The 20449-nt window shown below is 52.8% G+C and overlaps 2 protein-coding genes across 2 annotated transcripts; one reads left to right on the top strand and one right to left on the bottom strand.

Annotated features, from left to right (window-relative positions):
• Positions 1–255: 255 nt before the first annotated feature.
• PDZD11 (PDZ domain containing 11) lies at positions 256–3119 on the bottom strand. Its single transcript, XM_050310917.1, has 6 exons — positions 2985–3119; positions 2298–2381; positions 1847–1903; positions 1489–1587; positions 1348–1408; positions 256–810 (listed from the first exon to the last, which is right to left on the bottom strand). Exons 1-6 carry the CDS (start codon positions 3105–3107, stop codon positions 776–778), a joined length of 459 nt encoding a protein of 152 aa, XP_050166874.1. The 5' UTR covers positions 3108–3119; the 3' UTR covers positions 256–775.
• Positions 3120–3502: 383 nt separating this feature from the next.
• On the top strand, positions 3503–20109 carry KIF4A (kinesin family member 4A). Its single transcript, XM_050310903.1, is given in 31 exon segments — positions 3503–3643; positions 3732–3846; positions 4562–4752; positions 5013–5105; positions 5838–6004; positions 6199–6293; positions 6443–6562; positions 7657–7832; positions 8360–8421; positions 9092–9227; positions 9669–9727; positions 9890–9995; positions 10639–10704; positions 10989–11174; positions 11572–11675; positions 11903–12047; positions 12480–12590; positions 13117–13200; positions 13779–13892; positions 14123–14278; positions 14604–14698; positions 15120–15249; positions 15766–15936; positions 16304–16411; positions 16615–16683; positions 16755–16856; positions 17520–17557; positions 17559–17667; positions 17978–18094; positions 18737–18859; positions 19406–20109. Coding segments are annotated over 31 exon segments (3654 nt in total). The 5' UTR covers positions 3503–3520; the 3' UTR covers positions 19589–20109.
• Positions 20110–20449: the final 340 nt, after the last annotated feature.

Genomic DNA, 20449 nt, shown 5'->3' with positions numbered 1-20449 from the left:
GGTCCTGCCCCAGGCAGTGCTGGAGTTGTGATGGTGCCACCATGGATAAACCCCCCAGAGCAGCTCCTGCTCCTTCCTGCAGTGCTGGAACATGTTCCAGGTTAATCAGGGCTGACTTCCAGCACAGTCAGTGGATATAAACACCCTGAAACAGAGCTGCACCTCCTGTGGATCCCAGATTTTCTCCTGCAGGCTGGAGCCGAGCCTTGTCCCAGCATTTTCTGAAGGTGAGAATGAACAATCCTGCACACAGACTTCCTGAGTGGGAATTTGGGCTGCTCTACTCATTTTATTGTTTTTATAGATGAAATGAAAAACACCACAAGGAAGAAAAGGGCAAAGCCAGGGCTGTCCTGAAGCCATTAAACATGATCCCAGCAGGCATTGGCACCCACATTTGCTTATAATTAACATTTCCAATCACCCCAGCCCTGTATCCCGGGGTCATTCCCAGCACAGAGGCACAAGGAGCCCAGTGCAGCCAGAGCTGGGCACGGAGTTTGGGTGGGTTTTACTCCTGGATCCCCCAGCAAACTCAGCAGAGCAGAGCAGAGGTGGGACAGAGGAGAAAGAAAGAATTCCATGGCATGAGAGAAGGGCACAGGGGGATTTCATGGAGGACAAGGTCCCTGCTTTGCTCAGGAGCCTCAGCCCCTCGTGCTTTTCCATCCCAACAACAGCTGTGCCTGCAGTGGGAGCTGGACGTGTTGGGCCATCTCAGGAGGTGGGAAAGCAGGAGAGGTTTGTGCAGGAGGAGCCCCAGCAGAGCTCCCTGTTAGTGAACAGTCCGTTCCTTCTGCCGCTGGTAATCTGGGGGAGAGGCAGAGCCTGAGAACAGGGAACCACCCCCAGGGGCAGCAAACACCTACTGTCAGGGCACTGAGAGCAACACTTGGGTTTAAGTCCTCTCTTCCCCCACTCCATATTTTCCTTTTTGTGGCCAGTTTCCGTTTCAGAAAGAATCCCAGTTTGGCTTGGCTTGATCTCTTATCCCTTAAATCTTGGAACTTTATGGGAGCAGAAGCAGAACTTGGGAGTGAACACAGACCTTCCCTTCACTCACCATTCCAGCATCCCTAGGGAGGGGTACCCAGCACTGGCAGTGGTGCCAAGCTCATTCCTGTGCTATCCCAGGACAATCAGCTGCTTCTGGAGCCCTAAATTACCTTTGTCCTTCCCCACCATCCCCCCTTCCAGCACGGGGTGGCTCAGCCCCGCTCCCCCAGTTCCCCTGACTGTCCCGAGGTGGTGCCTGACCCCAGATCCCTGTCTGTGCCCTGCCAGACTCGGGTGGAGGTGGCAGGGATGGCTGGAAGGTGCTGTCCCCGCAGCCCCGGCCCCACTCACTGTAGGGGAAGTAGCGCACGCGCATCGTGATCTCCCGCGCCGTCTTCAGGATCTCCACGGCCTGGAAAACAAGGGCTGGGCAGGGCTGGGCAGGGCAGGAGGGGCTGGAAGGGCCTGGGTGCCCCCCCTGCCCCAGCTCACCTTGCTGTGCTCGATGTCCTGGAAATCCACGTCGTTCACTGACAGCACCTGGTCCCCCTCCTGCAGCCCCGCCCTGTGCGCGTCCGAGTCCGGGATCACCTGGCACAGGGGGGCACCGGGATGGGCACTGCCCCTCCCACAGCCCCTCGGCACCCACCGGGCACAGCACAGGGGGCAGGGAAGGCTCGTTCCCGGCAATTCCCGGGGCTGGGAATGGGACGGGACTGGGCAGGGCCACGGGAGGGGGCGAGTGTGGAAATCCCAGCAGGAGCTGGGGGGTGGAGGGGGCAGCTCAGAGCCCCCTGCACACCCAGCAGCTCCCCAGGGAACAGCAGGATCCAGGGGGGGATGGACACACCTTGGAGATGAAGATCCCCAGCTGGGAAGCTTTTCCTCCTCGGATGTTGAAGCCCAACTGTGGGAAAGACCAGCAGTGAAAGGCAGCCACCAGGACCCTTCCCATTCCCAGGACCCTTCCCATTCCCAGGACCCTTCCCATTCCCAGGACTCTTCCCATTTCCAGGACCCTTCCCATTTCCAGGACCCTTCCCATTCCCAGGACTCTTCCCATTCCCAGGACCCTTCCCAAGACCCTTCCCATTCCCAGGACCCTTCCCATTCCCAGATCCCTTCCCATTCCCAGGCCCCTTCCCTTTCCCAGGTCTCCTCCCTCTCTCCCAGATGGATCCCGATCTCTCTTCCCGTTCCAAGCCCCCAAGCAGCCCCAGCCCCTTCCTCCCACCTCCCGTTCCCGGGACCCCCGCCCTGGGGCAGCTCCCCCTGCCCGACATCCCCCGCGGGGGTCTCACCTGCGCCCCGGGCGGCTTCTGCAGGGCGATGGTGCGGGGCAGGAACCGCGTCAGCTCGTTGTTGTAGTCGGGGTGAAACACCCTCTGCGGGGACGCGACAGCTCAGCCGGGGCCGGACCGGGACCCCCGGGCGGCCCCCCCGGCCCTGACCCCTCACCTGGTGCGGCGGGACCTGACCCTCACCTGGTGCGGCGGGACCCTCTCACCCTCACCCGGTGCGGCGGGACCCTGACCCCTCACCTGGTGCGGCGGGACCCTGACCTCACCTGGTGCGGCGGGACCCCTCACCCCTCACCTGGTGCGGCGGGACCCTGACCCCTCACCTGGTGCGGCGGGACCCCTCTCACCCCTCACCTGGTGCGGCGGGACCCCTGACCCCTCACCTGGTGCGGCGGGACCCCTCTCACCCCTCACCTGGTGCGGCGGGACCCCTCTCACCCCTCACCTGGTGCGGCGGGACCCCTCTCACCCCTCACCTGGTGCGGCAGGACCCTCTCACCCCTCACCTGGTGCGGCGGGACCCCTCTCACCCCTCACCTGGTGCGGCGGGACCCTGACCCCTCACCTGGTGCGGCGGGACCCCTGTCACCCCTCACCTGGTGCGGCGGGACCCCTCTCACCCCTCACCTGGTGCGGCGGGACCCCTGACCCCTTACCTGGTGCGGCGGGACCCCTCTCACCCCTCACCTGGTGCGGCGGGACCCAGGCTGGCGGGCTCTCGTAGGGCGGCAGGAAAACCACCGGGAAGTCGTCGTAGGGCGCGCGGGGCTCCATGGCCGCCGGCTCGGGCGGCGCGCACCGCGCTCCCATTGGCCGCGCCCCTCGCCGGGGCACGCACGGCCACGCCATTGGCCCGGCGTTCCGCCCGCCCCGCCGCCTCCCGCTTCCCTGATCGGCGATTGGTTGTTCTACGCCCCGCAGTGACGCATCGCGTCGTGACTGGTGCGCACTTGGCCCGTCGGTGACGCACCGCTCTCTGATTGGCCGTCTGCTCGCGCGGCCAGTTTGAGTCGCGACCGTTGCGGCGCGGCCATCGCGGGCGCGGCGGCTCCGGGCGGGCTCTGAGGGGGTTCCGGGCGGTTCCGGGCGGTTCCGGGCGGGTTCGGGGGCTCCGCGGCACCGCCCGCGCTGCGATCGCTCCCCAGCCCGTCCCCTGGGCCCGCGTGGTCCCGGGCGCTGTCCCCCGTGCCGGCGCTCCGGGCCCGTCCCGCGCGGGGCCGGCGATGCAGCGCGACGAGGACAAGGGCATCCCGGTGCGGGTGGCGCTGCGCTGCCGGCCGCTCGTGCCCCGCGAGAGCAGCGAGGGCTGCCAGAGCTGCCTGTTCTTCGTGCCCGGCGAGCCGCAGGTGAGGCACCCGCACCCCCCTCCCTCCCGCACCCCCTACCCGGGCCCGCTGTGACCGCCCCGCCCGGCCCGGCCCGTCCCGTCCGCAGGTCGTGGTGGGCAAGGACAAGTCCTTCACCTACGATTACGTGTTCGACCCCTCGGCGGAGCAGGAGGAGGTTTTCAACACTGCGGTGTCTCCTCTGGTCCGAGGCATCTTCAAAGGTCTGTGCCAAATCTGGGCCCTCTGCCGCCGGTTCTGCTGCGCAGAGTGAGGGGTGGGGGATCCTCGGGGCCTGAAGGTCCCTGGAGGATTTTTCTTTTAAGGGAGAGGGTTTTCATCGAATCCCAGGACGGTTTGGGTTGGAAGGGACCTTAAAGCTCATCCAGTCCCACCCCCTGCCATGGGCAGGGACACCTTCCACCAGCCCAGGTTGCTCCAAGCCCTGTCCAGCCTGGCCTTGGACACTTCCAGGGATGGGGCAGTCACAGCTTCTCTGGAAAACCTGTGCCAGGGCCTGCCCACCCTCAAAGGGAAGAATTCTATTCCAATATCCCATCTAACCCTGCCCTCTGGCACTGGGAAGCCATTCCCTGTGTCCTGTCCCTCCATCCCTTGTAAAAAGTCTCTCCATCTTTGAAATCACACAGTGAATTGATGCTCAGCCCATCCCAGGAGCTGTTGGTGCTGCAGTGGGTGACAGTGGATGACAGAACCTGTGCTGTTGCTGGCCAGCTCTAGTAAAGCAACAACCAGTCTTTAAAAACAGCTGAAATAATAATTTTATCTGTGTTTTGAGGGGCTTTTCATTGACATTTTCCCTGACTGTGTTTGGAGCTGGTGTGAACTGACACTTTTCTTTAAGGACAGTTTTCCCAGCTTTGTTCCAGGTCTCCTGTGGTTCCCACGTGACTGATCCTGTGGCCTTTGTTCCCCCAGGGTACAATGCCACTGTCTTGGCCTATGGACAGACTGGATCTGGGAAAACCTACTCCATGGGAGGCACCTACACGGCCACCCAGGAGCACGAGCCCAGCGTGGGGGTCATCCCAAGGGTCATCAGGCTGCTCTTTGAGGAGAAGCAGCAAAGGCAGGATTGGGAATTTGTCCTCAAAGTTTCTTATCTCGAGGTAAAAGTTTTGGTTCTCAAACTGTTATCAAGTTTTGAATTAACTGAGCTTTGGGGCCTCCTCCTCCAAGTAATAAATACAGAATAAATCAACACATAAAGCTCCAGAAACTGAGTCTTATCCAAGATATTTTCCTGTAAAGGTGAAATGAGTAGAATGTGATGCCAGATTAGCCCTGATTCCAGCATCACCACCCCTTTCTCTGGTGGATTGTCCTCCTGCAAGGCTGGTAACTCTGAGCTGCTCTTGTGCTGTTCCAGATCTACAACGAGGACATCCTGGACCTGCTGTGCCCCTCGAGGGAACGCTCCTCCCAGATCAGCATCAGGGAGGACCCCAAGGAGGGCATCAAGGTCTGCTGCCCTGTGGGATGTGGGGGCATGGGGGGTGGCAGGGCTGGGGAGGAGTGTGCTGGTGGCACGACTGCCTGACTCCCTGAACACTGCCCAGGGAGTCAGCACAGCCACTCCCTGCTCTCAAAACGGGGCTCCTGAGCCTGAACTTCACTCAGGGCAACACCAAGAGGGTCTGGTGTTCATGACAAAGCCACCTGCACGTGCTGCTCTGACCCTTTGAATGGTGATTGAGGTGAATGTCTGAGGTTGTTGTCCTTTGAGCCCCTTCACTCCAATCCCTGCTGCCCTCCTGCTCCTCACTTGGCAGATGTCAAGGTGCAGAAAGGGGATCCTGAGGGCAAACTTGCAGTGCCCCAAGAGATTTTCTCAGCAGTTTTGCCCAGCTGTGAGTTTATAGCACAGTGCAGAGAATCCTTGTGCTGCTGCTTCCCCTGGGTCCCTGGTTTCTCCCTGGATCCCAGAGCCCAGCTGGCTCTCAGGCAGGCACAGGAGCTTGGGGGCAGTGTGTAGGAGTAGGAGGAAGGAGAGATGATGTGACTTCATGTTACTGATGGGAAATTCAGGACAGATTTTTCGGGGGGGGATCCACCCCAGGCCTCTTGAGGTGAGACATTCTTGGGAACGGAGCTCACCTGGTCTGGTACAGCCTGAGGTGGAGGAGGATTTCTCTGGACTAAGCTGGGATGAGGAGGAAGGAGGAGATGAATAATGCTGTTTTCCTGGCTACAGATTGTAGGGTTAACTGAAAGAAATGTCACCTGTGCCCAAGACACTGTGTCCTGCCTGGAGCAAGGGAACAACGCCAGGACAGTGGGATCCACGGCCATGAACTCGCAGTCCTCACGGTCCCACGCCATCTTCACCATCTGCATCGACCAGAAGAAGAAAAACGACAAGTGAGTGGGATTGTGCAGCCCCTCCCAGCAGCTCTTGGGAGCTACCTGCCCAAAATTCCATAATCCTGTTCTTGGTCCTGCTCTGAGCTCCTCGAGGCAGTTGTTGTGTGTCTGTCTCTGGTATTTCAGCTCCTGGGCTGCTCCTTTCCTGACTGCACCTTGCTGAGAGATAAAATAATGTATTTCTGCCACAGGAACTGCAGTTTTCACTCCAAACTACACCTGGTGGACCTTGCTGGCTCTGAGAGACAGAAGAAGACCAAGGCTGAGGGAGACAGACTAAAAGAAGGTCTGTGGGCAAAGGATCAGCAGAGCCTGGGTTTCCAATCACTTTGGAGATAATAAAAGAGCAAGGCAGTTCTTTAACCCTTGCAATACCCTTTTTGAACCCTCTTACATTTATTATTTTTAGCTCTGCTCACTGGGATCTGTTTGCAGGGATCAACATCAACAAAGGCCTCCTCGCCCTGGGGAACGTCATCAGTGCTCTTGGAGATGAGAACAAAAAGGGTGGCTTTGTCCCCTACAGAGACTCCAAGTTGACAAGGCTGCTGCAAGGTAAGAGGCAGGTGATGGCAAAGCCTAAATCTGTGTTTTAAATAACAGGATGCACCTTAAACAAAGCAGGAGAAAACCCAACAGCCACCAAACCAGAGCTCAGGGCAGGAGCTGCTGCTGGCAGAGGGATTCATTTATTTAGTTCCTCTTCTCCCTGAAGCCAGACCTCTCTTGAACTCTTTATTTTTAGGTTGAAAATGCAGTGAGATGAGCTCCTAAATGAGTCCTGCTCTCCTGCAGTTTCTATGACAGGAGGAAACGAGACAAATTCAGAGCATATTTTTGGTGGGGAAGATGAGAAGCCAAGTCTGGGAGCAGAGATCTATTATTGTACCTTAATTATAGCAACTTACTGGATGATGTCACAGCCAGAATGAAGCTCAAGCTGTCTGTGCCTTCCCTGGGAGCCTCGTGTTTGATTTGCTTCTTATTCTGAATGTCTGGTCTTTGTGGTGCTTGCTTTTCAATAGTTGTGATGGCATTTTAATACATTTATCTGAATTAACCTTTCACATGGGCACAGCTTTGGTAATGAACTTACTGGGATGTTTATGGTAGTTAAATAATCTGGCACAAAAACTCTTCAGTGTTTTCCATATCTCAGAGTCCCTAATTAAAAACTGGATTTTGCTGCATGTGGGGCCCCTTTTTCTGATCAGTAACTTGAAGTAGCCAGTGTGTATTAGTGTAAAACTGAAGGATGAAAGGCCATGCAGTTCTTAGCCAATAATTCCTTAAATTGAAGAGAATTCTGATGTCTGGATATTCATGGAGGTCTTGAGCGTTATTAGGTGGGAGAAGGGAGGGGAAAACCTGAAAGAACAAGGCCAGAAATGGCATAAAGGAATTACTTAACAGGGCAGTGACATTAGTGGGGCTTCTGAGGTGAAATCTTTGGTGTTTTTTGGCCTTCAGAAAACCTCTCTGCTACAGAACTGACTGGGCAGAGGAGAAAGTCATGACAGTGACCCAAACCTACAGCTGGATGTTGTATTTTAGGGGTACACTCGGGGGGTTTTAGTGTCCCAAGGGTGGGGTGTCCTGGCCACCCTGGCTCTCTGCAAGCTTTGCTCACCCCTCGTTGTCCCTGGCAGACTCGCTGGGAGGGAACAGCCACACCCTGATGATTGCCTGTGTGAGCCCAGCAGACTCCAACCTGGAGGAGACCCTCAACACTCTGCGCTACGCTGACAGGGCCAGGAAGATCAAGAACAAACCCATTGTCAACGTGGATCCCCAGGCAGCTGAGCTGCACCAGCTCAAGCAGCAGGTGCTGGGGGGCTTCCCCCTGGGGGGAGGGTCTGTCCTCTCAGTTCTGAGCTCAGGAGCCAGCAGGGGAAGTGTGCAGGACATGTTTGATATGCATTTCTCTGGGGGCTGGAAAGGGAATGTGAGAGCACTTCTGGAATGTTACAGCAGCCATTCAATGCCAGACAAAAAGGGGGGGTGTGATTTGTATTTCCCTTTCACTCAACAAATCATTGCCTGCCCAGGCTAAAGGCAAAATTAGAAACACAGGGATGGTTTGGTGCCCTCCTGACATCTCCTGCCTGTGCCCAGCACAGAGTGGGAATGAGAGTGTTCCTTTGGTCACTCCAGAGGGAAAAGAAGGCAGCTTTTATTTTAGCAGTGAATGACTTGAACTTCTGGAGCACCATGGCTGCTGTCCTCAGGCAGTGGCAAAACAGAATGATGGAGCAGGTGACTCAGGAAGACCAAGGATCTGAAGGGTGTTCCTTCAACCATCGAGTCACTTTATGGGAGAGATTTACAAGCAGGAATTATTTGTCTTTCCAGGTCCAAGAGCTGCAGGTGTTGCTGCTGCAGGCCCATGGAGGGACCCTCCCTGTGTCTATCAAGTAAGATTTCTTGTTCAATGCTCAAGTATCTGGTGTGTGGCACAGAAAAGCCTCTGGATCTCCTCTGCTCCAGGCAGTGCTGTGCAATGAGGGGAGAGCAAACTGGTTGCTTTTTTCCCCTCTCTTTTTGTTCTTTTTGTCGTGGTTACTGGAATTCCACAGGTCATTTCACCTTGTAGCAAACCCCTTAAGACTGCAAACATCCCTTGCAGGAAATATGAGAGGAACCAGGCAACACGTCCTAAGTAAACATTTCTCAGACCCATTCATGCCTCTTTTATTCACCCCCCTACCCCTAAATGTGGGGCACCTCCATCCCCATTGTTCTTAAAAGCACCAGATGCAGGAAGGAGATGGATTGTGTAGTTGTTGTCATCTGAGGATGCTTCAAAACCCAGTACATGCAGTTTAACCTGTATTTGGAGGTTCATCCTATATTCTAGAGGTGTCCAGGGCCAGGCTGGACAGGGCTTGGAGCAGCCTAGGATAGTGGAAGGTGTCCCTGCCCGTGGCAGTGGGTTTGGAAATAAAAGATCTTTAAGGTCCTTCCAACCCAGACCATTCTGGGATATTCACTGTAAATTATTTAGGGAGCTTGGAGGTGATTTCTGTGCTGTTCCAAACCTCTGGCAAAGCCATGTTCTCAACCAAAGGGTCCTTGCTGTTTCAGTAGCCTGGCACCCTCTGAGAACCTGCAGTCCCTGATGGAGAAGAACCAGTGCCTGATGGAGGAGAACCAGAAGCTGAGCCAGGGGCTGAGTGAGGCTGCTGGGCAGACAGCACAGATGCTGGAGAGGATGATCCTGGTAAGGTCCAGTTACCAAGGAGAGCTTTAAGCAGGTCCTGCACTAATGGCATGTTGGCAATCTCTCTTTAATGTTCCTTTCACATTGATTTCAAGTCAGTCAGAACCAAAAGTCTGCCAGAACCTGACTGCCTATAGATCTGTAACTTCAGTAAAGAAAAGGAGGCATGGATCTTTCGGCTCTTCTGTTGCTGTAATGCTTTTAATCCCAGCACTTGCACACTTGTGCTCTCTCTTTTCCATCCTGTTTTGCTTGTATTGTCATGTACATTCCTGAAAAATGCTGTTAAATCTGAACAAACTGGTGGCTGTGATCATGCAGGACCTTTCAGTGCCTTGATTTGCCACACACTGCCAAGATTTCTTTTGGTGCAAATTAATTAATTGATTCCTGGCTTCTTACCTTGCTTCTGCAATTCAGTGTCATTCTGCCTTCCCTCAGACAGAACAAGAAAATGAGAAGATGAATGCCAGGCTGGAGCAGCTCCAGCAACACGCTGTGTAAGTGTGTGCACACCCTCCTCCTGTGGGCAGTTAAATGGGATGAACTGGATACAAACCACTGGTGTTTGTTCACCCAGAATTCATTGGTATGTTGTGTGGGGAAGGTTGTTCCTCACTGGAATGAACAGCCCTGGATTTGCTCCCCTGTGTGCACTGCAGGTGCAAGCTGGACCTGCAGAAGCTGGTGGAGACAGTGGAGGATGAGGAGCTGAAGGAAAATGTGGAGGTGATTCGTAACCTGCAGCAGGTGTTGGCTGAGTTCCAGGTAAGGCTGGATCCAGGGAGGGAGGGAGGGAGGAGCTGTGTGTTCCACAAGTTTTCTGGTGAAATCTGGGATTCTTCTGCTGATCTGCTCAGCGGCGGATTCCGCTCTGCAGAGACTTTGCTCAAGGAGCCCAGGAATTCTAAGCATGAAGTGACTTAATATCCACTTAAAAACTGTCCTGTTGTTCTTTTAATGCTGCAGAAAGGCCACTTGTGGGAGAAGAATCTCCATAAAAGATTCTGATAGTGGGAGATCAGCATGGATTCACAATCCATAAGTTGGATGGAGCGTTACGAACTTGGTAGTTTTAATGAACAACACAAATTGCAGGGACCTGAAATTGTTAAGTAGAAGTTGCCAGACCTTTGTCTCATTGAGGTCCTTAGACACTCCCCCCTTCCCAGACTCAGCTGCTGCCAAGGCTGGAATTCAGGGAAGGCTGTGAGGAATGGCTTGTCCAACCAGTCCAGGAGGAATTTTGTCACTATAAAAGGAGGAAGACAATGGTCTTCCCTTTCCAGAGCATTCTGACCAGAGCAGAATCTCATTATATTTTGTCATAATGTACCAACAGACTGTTTTCAGCTTCATTTTACTTCTTCTTCCCTTTTCACCAAAATCTTCTTTTCTTTGTCCTCTGCAGAGTGAAAAAGCTGCCACAGCAGAAGCTGCTGCAGAGGTGGCAAGCCCTGAACAGGAGGCTACAGGTGTAAGTGAGGGGGGGGCTCAGCAGTGCAGGTTTTTATCTCCTCATCACTTTTATCTGTTCCCTCATGCTCGTTTTCTAATCCAAATGCTTGATAAATAACGTGTCACTCTTGTAGGAGCTGGATTTTAAAACTCTCAATTGCTCAGTGTGTTCCAGATCCATAACCTGCTCTCATTCTGAATACCCAGTGTAACCAATGAACTCAAAGTGCTCTGCAGGGTCTGAGATCCTGTCATTCCAGAGCTTTGGATTGGCCTCTCCTGCTCACTTTGTGTCTCCTCCAGGAAGCAGAACTGGGCCAGGATTCCAAGAGAGCCTCGAACGACTTCACCACCCAACACGCCCTTCGCCAGGCCCAGCTGTCCAAGGAGCTGCTGGAGCTCAACAAAGCCCTGACCCTGAAAGAGGCACTTGCCAAAAAAATGGCTCAGAATGATAATCAGCTGGAGCCCATTCAGTCCCAGTACCAGGTAAACTTGACATCCTTGTTCAGTTCCTTTTTCCCAATGATTGCTGGCCCTCCGTGCTGGGGAGGGAAGGGAGGGGATCCATCCTCTCCTGAGCATGTTCTGATTTGGGTCTGTTTATTCCTCAGCTGGGTCACTGCTCCCTTGGGCAGCTTCCCCTGCTGTGCTGGGCTCTCCCATCTCTGGAGTTACTCCATAATCCCTTGGCACAGTGGTTCTGTGACCCACCAAAGCTTCAGTGTCTGAACCAGCCCTTGTGACACTCTCACTGCTCTTAGATAAGGTTTATCAGTCTGCTGGTAGCACTGTGGGTTCTCAAGGTTTCTCTGTCCTAAAGCTTTGTCTCAGAGTGTATTTTCAAGGCTTTTCTTTGGAGGCTGACTAATCTTGTCCTTCCTAGACCAATATCAAGGATCTGGAGTTGGAGGTCAGCAATTTGCAAAAAGAAAAGGAGGAGCTGGTCCTTGCTCTGCACATGGCAAAGAAGGATATCAACCAGGCCAAGTGAGTGTGACTGTTATGCCTGAAAATCCAGTGTCTTGTACTTCTGTCTATAAAATCTCTTACTGATGTCAGTGTGTCCCTCTGACGTGCCAGGATGAGCTGCAGAGCAGCCTCCTGTGGGCTTTCAGCAGCAGGGAAGGTGATAACACACCATTTAGCTCAACCTTCGCTCAGGTGTCTCTGACATTGGAGGGTGCTAGTGGTTTTTAAGGGTGGTTTCTCCCCAGGCTGAGCGAGCGGCGGCGGAAAAGGCTCCAGGAGCTGGAGGGACAAATCAGTGAGCTGAGGAAGAAGCTGAATGAGCAGTCCAAGCTCCTGAAGCTGAAGGAATCCACGGAACGCACGGTGTCCAAACTGAACCAGGAGATCAGGGTAACCCATCCTGACTGCCCAGGGCAGACACAGCAGCTCCCACACAGACACAGCTCCCTTTCTGCTCTGCCACACCGAGAGCAGCAGTTCTGGGCACGGTTCCTTTCCCCATGTGCCTGGGGGAGCACAATAGGCAGGTGACTGCTGAGATTTGGAGGGGTAAAATAAGTGCAAAGGGTCTTCTGGCTCTTCTAATAACTTATTGACTCAGTCAAATCACTTGGCTTCACTTTGATTTCCCTAAACTGTGCATCTTTATGCCTTAAAAAATGAATCCCTGGGTTTTAGCACTTGGAGAGTGTCCTGAGGGGGAGCACACTTAAGATTTCCCACCTGCCACTTCCCCCACCTGACAGACACAAGGGAAATGCAGGTTGAAGTTCCCCAGGATGTAAATCCTGGACAGGTCATCCAACCTCTTGTATTTTTCAGGAAATGAAGCACCAAAGGGTCCAGCTGATGCGGCAGATGAAGGAAGACACTGAGAAATTCAGGCAGTGGAAGCAAAAGAAGGACAAGGAAGTGATCCAGCTGAAGGAAAAGGTGAGCAAACAACCCCCCCGAGACCGTACCGCCCTCCCAAGTGTAAGACAAATCAGTCAAGTGCTTGCTGCAAGGCTTGAAGCAACTGAAAACCAACTGGGAATGCTTTGAGGAGAAGGTTGGTTCATAAGGCTGCCACTTTTCGCCAGTTGTTGTAAATGGACTTGTGGCTGGAGATCCTGAAGATGCTGACACAGTTGTGACTCAGCTCTGAGGCAGAAGGCAAAAATATTCAGTATTTGAAGTATTTTAAGTTGTAGGGTTTGGCCCCAGAATGGGAGGTATTTAAAGTTTCAAAGGAATATTGAATCTGCCAGGTTCAGGAAATCCAGCTGGGTTGTGGCACCCAGTGTAAGGGACAGCAAACATCTGGAGTTCTGATCCCACAGCTGTTCTTACCCCTCAGTGCTCTGGGATGAACTTGTGGGCTTCAGCCTCATCCAGCCTTTAGGCTCCAGAACCTTTGCCATGGAAACTGTGGAGCCCAGGGCACTTTTCCATCTGTTTCCGTGCTGTTTCCCTGCAGGATCGGAAGAGACAGTACGAGCTCCTCAAGCTGGAGAGGGATTTCCAGAAACAGGCCAATGTCCTTCGGCGCAAGACAGAGGAGGTGAGGGGGCCACGTCCCACAGAAAGCCCTGAGCAATGCCAGGGGCTGCACAGGGGGCTGCAGGATGTGATGGGACATGCACAGACCTCTTAAGGGCAGCTTAGGGGATGGAAATAAGAGCTTTCCTCCCTGCAGAGAAAGCCACGTTTCTGTCTCATAGCCTTTGAGGGATCCTGGTTAAATCTGCTCCTTAAGGGCTAAATTCCACTCTGGGCATCAGGCTGCTCTGCAAATCCATTACAGTTGGCCAGGCTTAAGTGTGAAATGAATTTGGGCCTGGATATATTAGATTGCAGTTCAAAATCCTTTCTAAGTGGTTGTGTCAAAGAAATGCATCTTGCAACCCTCAGTTGGGATGTTTTCTTCTACTTCTTAGGCCTAGAAGCAGTTCCTCCTTAAACCAGGAATCTCAGCAGAGGAAATAAGTCAAGGACTGGAGGCTTTGACTTGGTGCTTCTGGTTCATTCCCCCTGTGCTCTCACTGTCCCAGTGCCTTGGCTTGGCACTCCCTGGTGTTTTCCAGCTGTTGCAGGTGAGGTGCCAGAGCTGCTGCTGAGCTCCTGGGGGATGTTTTGCAGGCAGCAGCTGCCAACAAGCGGCTGAAGGACGCCCTGCAGAGACAGAAGGAGGCTGCAGACAAACGCAAGGAGAGCCAGAGCCGGGGCCTGGAAGGAGTGGCTGCCCGAGTGAAGGTGGGTGACAGTGTGTTTGTCATCCCAGCAGGGGGGAAACTGGCACTGGGGGGCTCAGGGGGGGTGCTGGGGTTGGGGCTGGAGCAGGGAGGGGAGGAACAGGGAGGGGAGGGACAGGGAGCTGCAGAGGGATTATTTATTCCGTGGCTCTGAAACCCCTACCCCGAGCAGCGCTCAGTCCTGCGGTTGAGGCTCCACTAAACCCTCTCCCGGTGGGGTTCCTGTTGCAGAGCTGGCTGGCAAACGAGGTGGAGGTTCTGGTGAGCACCGAGGAGGCTCGGAGGCACCTCTCGGACCTGCTGGAGGACAGGAAGATCCTGGCCCAGGAGCTGCAGCAGCTCAAGGAGAAGAAAGATTCCGGGGAAAACCCCCCTCCAAAGCTCCGGGTGAGGGGAGAGGCCCAGCCCTCGGGGTGTTCAGCAGCACTGGGGTTACTGAGATCCTCAGAGGTGGAACCACCACCCCTGGAAGTGTCCCAGAAAGGTGTGGATGTGGCCCTGGGAGTGTTGGGTGAATGGTGGGACTCTACCTCCAAGGGCTTTTCCCACCTCAGTGACTGTGAGGGCTGTGATTGGGTCACCCCCTTACCAAAGGCTTTGTGCCTGGGGAAGGAACCCTGGAATTGCAGCCCTGGAGAGAGCTACTCCTCTGTGCTGGGCTGTCTAAAGGTGTCATTTCCTCTCCTATTTTCCCTTGGCTGCAATTCCTCAGAGAAGGACCTACTGCCTGGCAGAGCTGCAGTGCCCAGAGGTGGATCTCTCCATATCCAAGCAGATAGAAAGCCTGGAAACTGAGATGGAGCTCAGGTAAGGCAGTACCACAAAACTGATCTGCACAGCCTTGCCTCTGGTTTTTCCCTCATTTCCATCCCAACTCTTCTGTGAAATGGAAGAGAATGTAAAACATTTATACACTGAACTGGGAACAATGAGATGAGAGCGTGGGGTTTTCCTGGCTTGGAGTTTTCCACAGTGTAGACATTACTCAGTCACTAAGGCTGGATTCTTCTGAACTGTCTGTGAGCACCTCTGTGTGAGGAAAACCTTCCCCTTCCTTTGGGAATGTGAAGGGAAGGCAGAACCCCCCAGTGGAGCAATGCAGGCTCCAGCTGCCCAACTGAGGCATCAAAATTGTAACTTCACTATTTCACCTGATATTCTGGGAACAGTAACTCTAGCCCTGGTTTTCTCCTGTGTTGTAACCCCAAATCCATGGATTCTTCCTCAGGAGTGCCCAGATAGCAGATCTGCAGCAGAAACTCCTGGATGCAGACAATGGGGATCGGGCCAAGCAGCGCTGGGACAGCATTGCCACAATCCTGGAGGCCAAATGTGCTCTGAAGTACCTCCTGGGAGAGGTAAAACTGGATTTTCCTGTTTTATCCCTAAAAGCAAAGGCTCTAAGTCTGCTCAGCCAGGAATGAACAGAAGGAATTGGAGTGGAGCACTCTTTTATACTGGATGAGGTTTATTTCCCTCACAGCTTTGGATTAAAATACTCTGTACTGGGCAGTGGAATCCAAAAAACAGGGAAGAGGGGAATGGAATATATGAGGGTCTGGAGATGCCAGCTAAAGCTGTGCTTATGAAAGGCTTGCATGGGAATAAGAAACTAAAAAGACAAATTTTAGAAGGGAAGAGAAAGAAGTCCCTAAAAATACTTCCTGGACAAGCAGAGAAACAAGGGGAGTGCTGGTTGAGGTCAGGGGAAACACTGTTGGGTGTTGAGATGGGAAAAGTTTGGACAAGAGTGGGGAGAGAGGAGTAGGAATTGGGTTCCTGGGGTGGCTGGAAAGGACAGAAGTGCTTCACCTGCAGCCAGCAGCACCTTTCCCACCGTGGAATCCCTGACCCAAACGTTGCCTTTGTTCCAGCTGGTCTCCTCCAAAGTTCAGGAGAGCAAGCTGCAGAGCAGCCTGGAGCAGGGCAAAGCCACCTGCGCAGACGTGCAGAAGATGCTGATGGAGGAGAGAAACCACGTCACAGAGCTGGAGACTGAGTTCCAAAATCAGCTTGTGGTGCAGGAACAGCAGCACCAGGAAAAGGTAAAACACAGGCCATGGAAGTCTTGAACTCTGGGACCGATTTCCCAGGTCTGCTCAAAGGCAAAGGGGATGTGGTGAAATCAAGCTGGTGCTGTTCATAAACTCAAATTTAGACTTTTGCAGATGATGATTAATCAAAAGCCAAATCTCACTGTTGATCCTGTGCCCTGTGCCAGTTGCTTTATCCAGTAACTGTTTTGATGCTTTAAGGATGTTACCCCTGAGCACAAGATCACTTTTCAGTAGATGAGGGTGGGATAATACTGGAAGTGGCAGAGTCTGCCTGAAATTGCCAAGTTTTTGATGCCTGGGCCTGGACAGGTGTTCCTTCAGGAATTCCTACCTGGTCATTCTAACTTGCTTTCAGGTTCTGTACCTGCTCAGCCAACTCCAGCAAAAAGAAGCAGAGGAGAAGAAATGGGAAGATTCCCTAAATGAGCAGGAGAAGCAGCTGCAGGAGCGACTCAGGTTCCAGGTACAGTGTCTGGCTGTGGCTGGGAGGGAGGGTGGGATCCTTTGGGATGCCTGGTACTTGGAACAGGAGCTTTGGAATGAGGGAGGTGCAGGAGGACTGTGAGTGTTCCCTTGGCAGGGGGTGCTTGCTGTGCAGGTCTGAACAATCCTGGAGTTTTTCTCTTTACCTTTAATTAAATAAATTTCCTCTTGCCTTGCAAACAGGAGGAAGAGCTGGAGAAAATGAAGGAGGAGAACCAGGAACTCCTCCAGGAAAATGACTCTCTGAAACAGGTAAAGCCTTGAGAGATTAGTGGCAGTTGATTTCTGTATTTTGCAAAGCTAATTTTTGTTCCTTTTAACAGAAACTGCTGCTCCTCCAAGTTGTCAGTGGCCAGAAGCTCCGGCACATCCAGCAAAGGCCATCAGAGTCTCCAGACTCTTCTTTTGAATATATCCCAGTCAAAGTAAGATCCTGCACAGATTTCATGCTTGGATTGTACCTGAGTTCTTCTCCTAAGTTAATCTTGGCTATTAATAATTTGGGTTCTTTCTCCTAAGTTGCTTTTTACCAGGCAGCTCATTCTGCTTTTTGAAGTTGGCCCCTTCAGTCCTTTTCAGAACACTCAAAACTACCTTGCACTAGTTTTTTGATGTTAAAAAAAGACAACCAAACCCCCTAACCTGTTTCCTCCTTCTACTTCTGTCTGACTCTGCATCCTCCTTCACAGTCCAGATGTTTTATCTGTAGCATTTCCAGTCTCTAAACTGTGGAGCAAGGAATGTGTCATAGCAAGGGTAACCATTGCCTTGCAAAGAGTCAAATCTTAGTGCTGGGAGGAAGAAATGATTTAAAGCTATGTGGGCAAGAGTGACACAAATGTTTTTTGTCATGTGATATGACTCAGCCTTCCAAGGAGTTGTCACTTACAGGAGTTTCAATTGACTGAATTTTTAATCCTGACGATTTGATGGTTTTCCTCCTCCCTCGCCTCCTTGGCTGGCTGAGGAACGGGGAGTGTGGGGCTCTGAGTCCCTCAATGAAATATTAAATCAACACTGGAGAACTGTGAGTGGAATGCAGGCCCTGTGCCAGCCCTGCCCCCTGAGCTCTGCCCCCCGTGCTGCAGCCCAAGGCCCGCCGGCAGACGACGGCCAAGCCGCGCGCCCAGCCCCGAGATGGACCTGGAGGAGCTGCTCTCCGACTCCGGGGACCTGGAGGATTCCGACTGGGTTCCTGCCAGAGCTGCCAGAGGGGCAAAGAAAAGCCTCACGGGGGTAAGATCCGGTTCCCTTTGATCCAGGACATAGCAGGGGCTCGCTGGGCTGTATCCAAGGATCTGTGTGCACAGAGGATGGGGAGATGCAGAGTCACTACTGAGCCTTTGGGATAACCTGAGGAACCCCAGGTGCTCATCCTGGGGGTTCTGCAGCAGGAGATGGGTGTGCAGGGAAGGATTTTATTATCTGGGACGCAGGGCTGGCACTGAATCGAGGGGTGTGGGGGCTCGGGGACGTCGCTGTCCCTGGGCTGCCACCCCCGGGCGGTGCCGGTGCCCCGGGCAGAGCAGGGATCCCTGTCCCGCAGTGCTCGTGCCGGGGCCGCTGTGGGAACAGGCAGTGTGGCTGCAGGAAGCAGAAGGTGGGATGTTCCAGCGGCTGCAGCTGTGACTCGGCCACCTGCAGGAACCGGGACCCCCCGCTGGTGAGTTCTTTTAAATCACGGCTGGGTATCAAAAAGTTGTGTTCATATTTACACAAATATGAACAGTATATAAGTAGGAGTAGTGTTGTGAGCAGGTAATGCTTAGAATTAAAAAATAATCCATATTACATGTTAGGTTATCTATGTTTTTAAGTGGTACAGGCTGTACATGTTACTGGAATAAAAAGAGTGTCTGAGACTGTACAAACAGATGTGTCTGTAGAAAAGAATAAACCATGGGTATAATATGGGTATAATACAAGTGTATGTAGACATATAAAAGGGCACTTATATATAATTTAGATATTATCTATAATTAGGTATGGTATTATTTAGTATTAACAGATATTTGGGGGTGTCACATCACAGATTTACCTACTCCCAATTGACAGCCATAAACCTAAAGGCAAATAATTCAGTCTTTCTTTTGCACTTGGTAAATTCAAGTTGTATCTTTGGCTTCAGACACCACGAAAGCTTAACCCATATTATTATTATTTGTTATTATATCTATAGATTTTGTTATTGTCTATTTATACATAACTGTATCAGTCATTAAATATTTTTCTTTAAGAATGGAATGGGTAATTTAGGGAGGGGGTTGTAGCACCAGGAATGTGCTCACACTGTGCTGCCCCTCAGGAGGCCACGATGTGCGAGGACCCCCAGAGGGACTCGGAAGGCTCCTTGAAGCTGGAGGACCCCACACTGGTGAGAGCAGGAGAGAGCTTCTTCCAGCCCCCCTGTGTCACTCCAACCACAAAGGTATTCCAGGGCTGGGGGACAGAGCTGAGGTTCTGACTGGGGACAGTGAGGGATTTAGAGGAAGATTATCCAAGGGGAAAAAGCTGCAGCTGGAAAAGCCTCTGCAGCCCCAGATGACAAGGCAGCTCGTGTTGGAGTTCTGAGGGTGCTGGGTTCTTGTTTTCACACTAAAATGTTGCCACACAGGCTTGCCCTGCTTTCCTGCTGCACCTTCCAGCACGGAGAGAAGGAAGTGAGGAGCTTGAAGAAAAAATCACATCTGTCTCTGTTCAAATTCACTGGTTTTAAGCTTACTGTGTTCTCTGACTTGGCTCATTTTGCCTCAGCTAAATAAATGCCCTTATCTCATATTGGTTCCCACTATTTCAACTGTTGTCTCTTCCTGCTCGGTCTTTTGTTAAAAAATTTGTCTAAGTGAAAAAATGAAGCAACTCTTGAGGTTGGCCTGGCAGGCCCTGTCTGTGCTGCCTCTCTGTGCTCTGGGCTGAGCTCCCTGGCTGCTCCAGCAGGGACCAGTCCAAGGTTTCTGCCTTGCTCTCCCAACAGGTCCTGCAGGACATCACAGCCCAGGACGTGCTCCAGAAGGTGCCCAGCTCTCCTTCCTCCCTCCTGAGGGACGAGGAGGCCCAGGAGAACCACGTCCCCTTTGTCAAGAGGAAGAAGAGGATGCTGAACAGCAACATCAGCTTCTTCTCAGGCTGCACTCCCATCAAGGAGGAGTTCCAGTGACCTGTCCTGACCCTTTAGGCCACATTCCTGGTGGCTTTGGAAGGAGCTGGGCTCTCCTGCTGTGCCTGATGCTCCTGCCCTCAGCAAGGGAGTCAAACACTGGGGGTTGTAGTTGTGTCTCTGTAAATATTTGTGTGTGGGGCTGGAGGGAGGGGGACAAACTTTCCTCTGGAATTCCTGTAGGGAGGGGAGGTGATTTTCCAGGTTGTTTTTCCCAGGTCCCTCCCTCCTCCTGAGCTGTGAACACTAGGTACACTTTAATCTGTAATCTTGACACAACTCAGCCTTTGCACAGGAGATCTGGTCCTGTGTTCCCACAGAGCCTGAGGAACTGTTCCAGCTGTCCTGGGAGACCCCTGGAGGGAGGACACACTGGCTGTGGTCTTAAACCAGCACCTAAGAGCTGCTTAGGGTTTCTGGCCCCTTTGAGAACTGGTCTGTCCTTATTCAGTCAAGTTAGAAACTTGTCTTCTGTGAGTAATTTAGGAATTTTAATTCTGAGTTTTAGTTTCAATAAATAAATGAGTTTAAAAACTGGCCCTGAATTTGATTATTATTGTGTGCACCAACCACCCCCCAGTCTGGGCTCTCTGCACTTAAAACTGGTCTCCAGACACTCCTGGGCCAAGATTTTCCTGGGCTCTTGGTGCCTCTGTGCTGGGAAGGACCCTGGGATACAGGGCTGGGGTGTCTGGAACCCTCCACTGCATCATTTGGCTCCTGGGGGAAGAAAGGGACAGTGGAAATGACAGTCAGGGACACCAAGATATGGATGTCAAACAGGGGAAAAGAGTGATCCTCAGAGGAGTCCTTGGCATTGCTGAAGGGGCTGTGATTGGAGATGAAAACCAGATCAAAACC

Source organism: Myiozetetes cayanensis, unplaced genomic scaffold (assembly GCF_022539395.1).
Source record: "Myiozetetes cayanensis isolate MyiCay16 unplaced genomic scaffold, myiCay2020 scf15, whole genome shotgun sequence".
Taxonomy (NCBI): Eukaryota; Metazoa; Chordata; class Aves; order Passeriformes; family Tyrannidae; genus Myiozetetes; species Myiozetetes cayanensis.
Note: the sequence above shows the minus strand (reverse complement) of the source record. Positions and strands in the feature narration are given on the sequence as shown.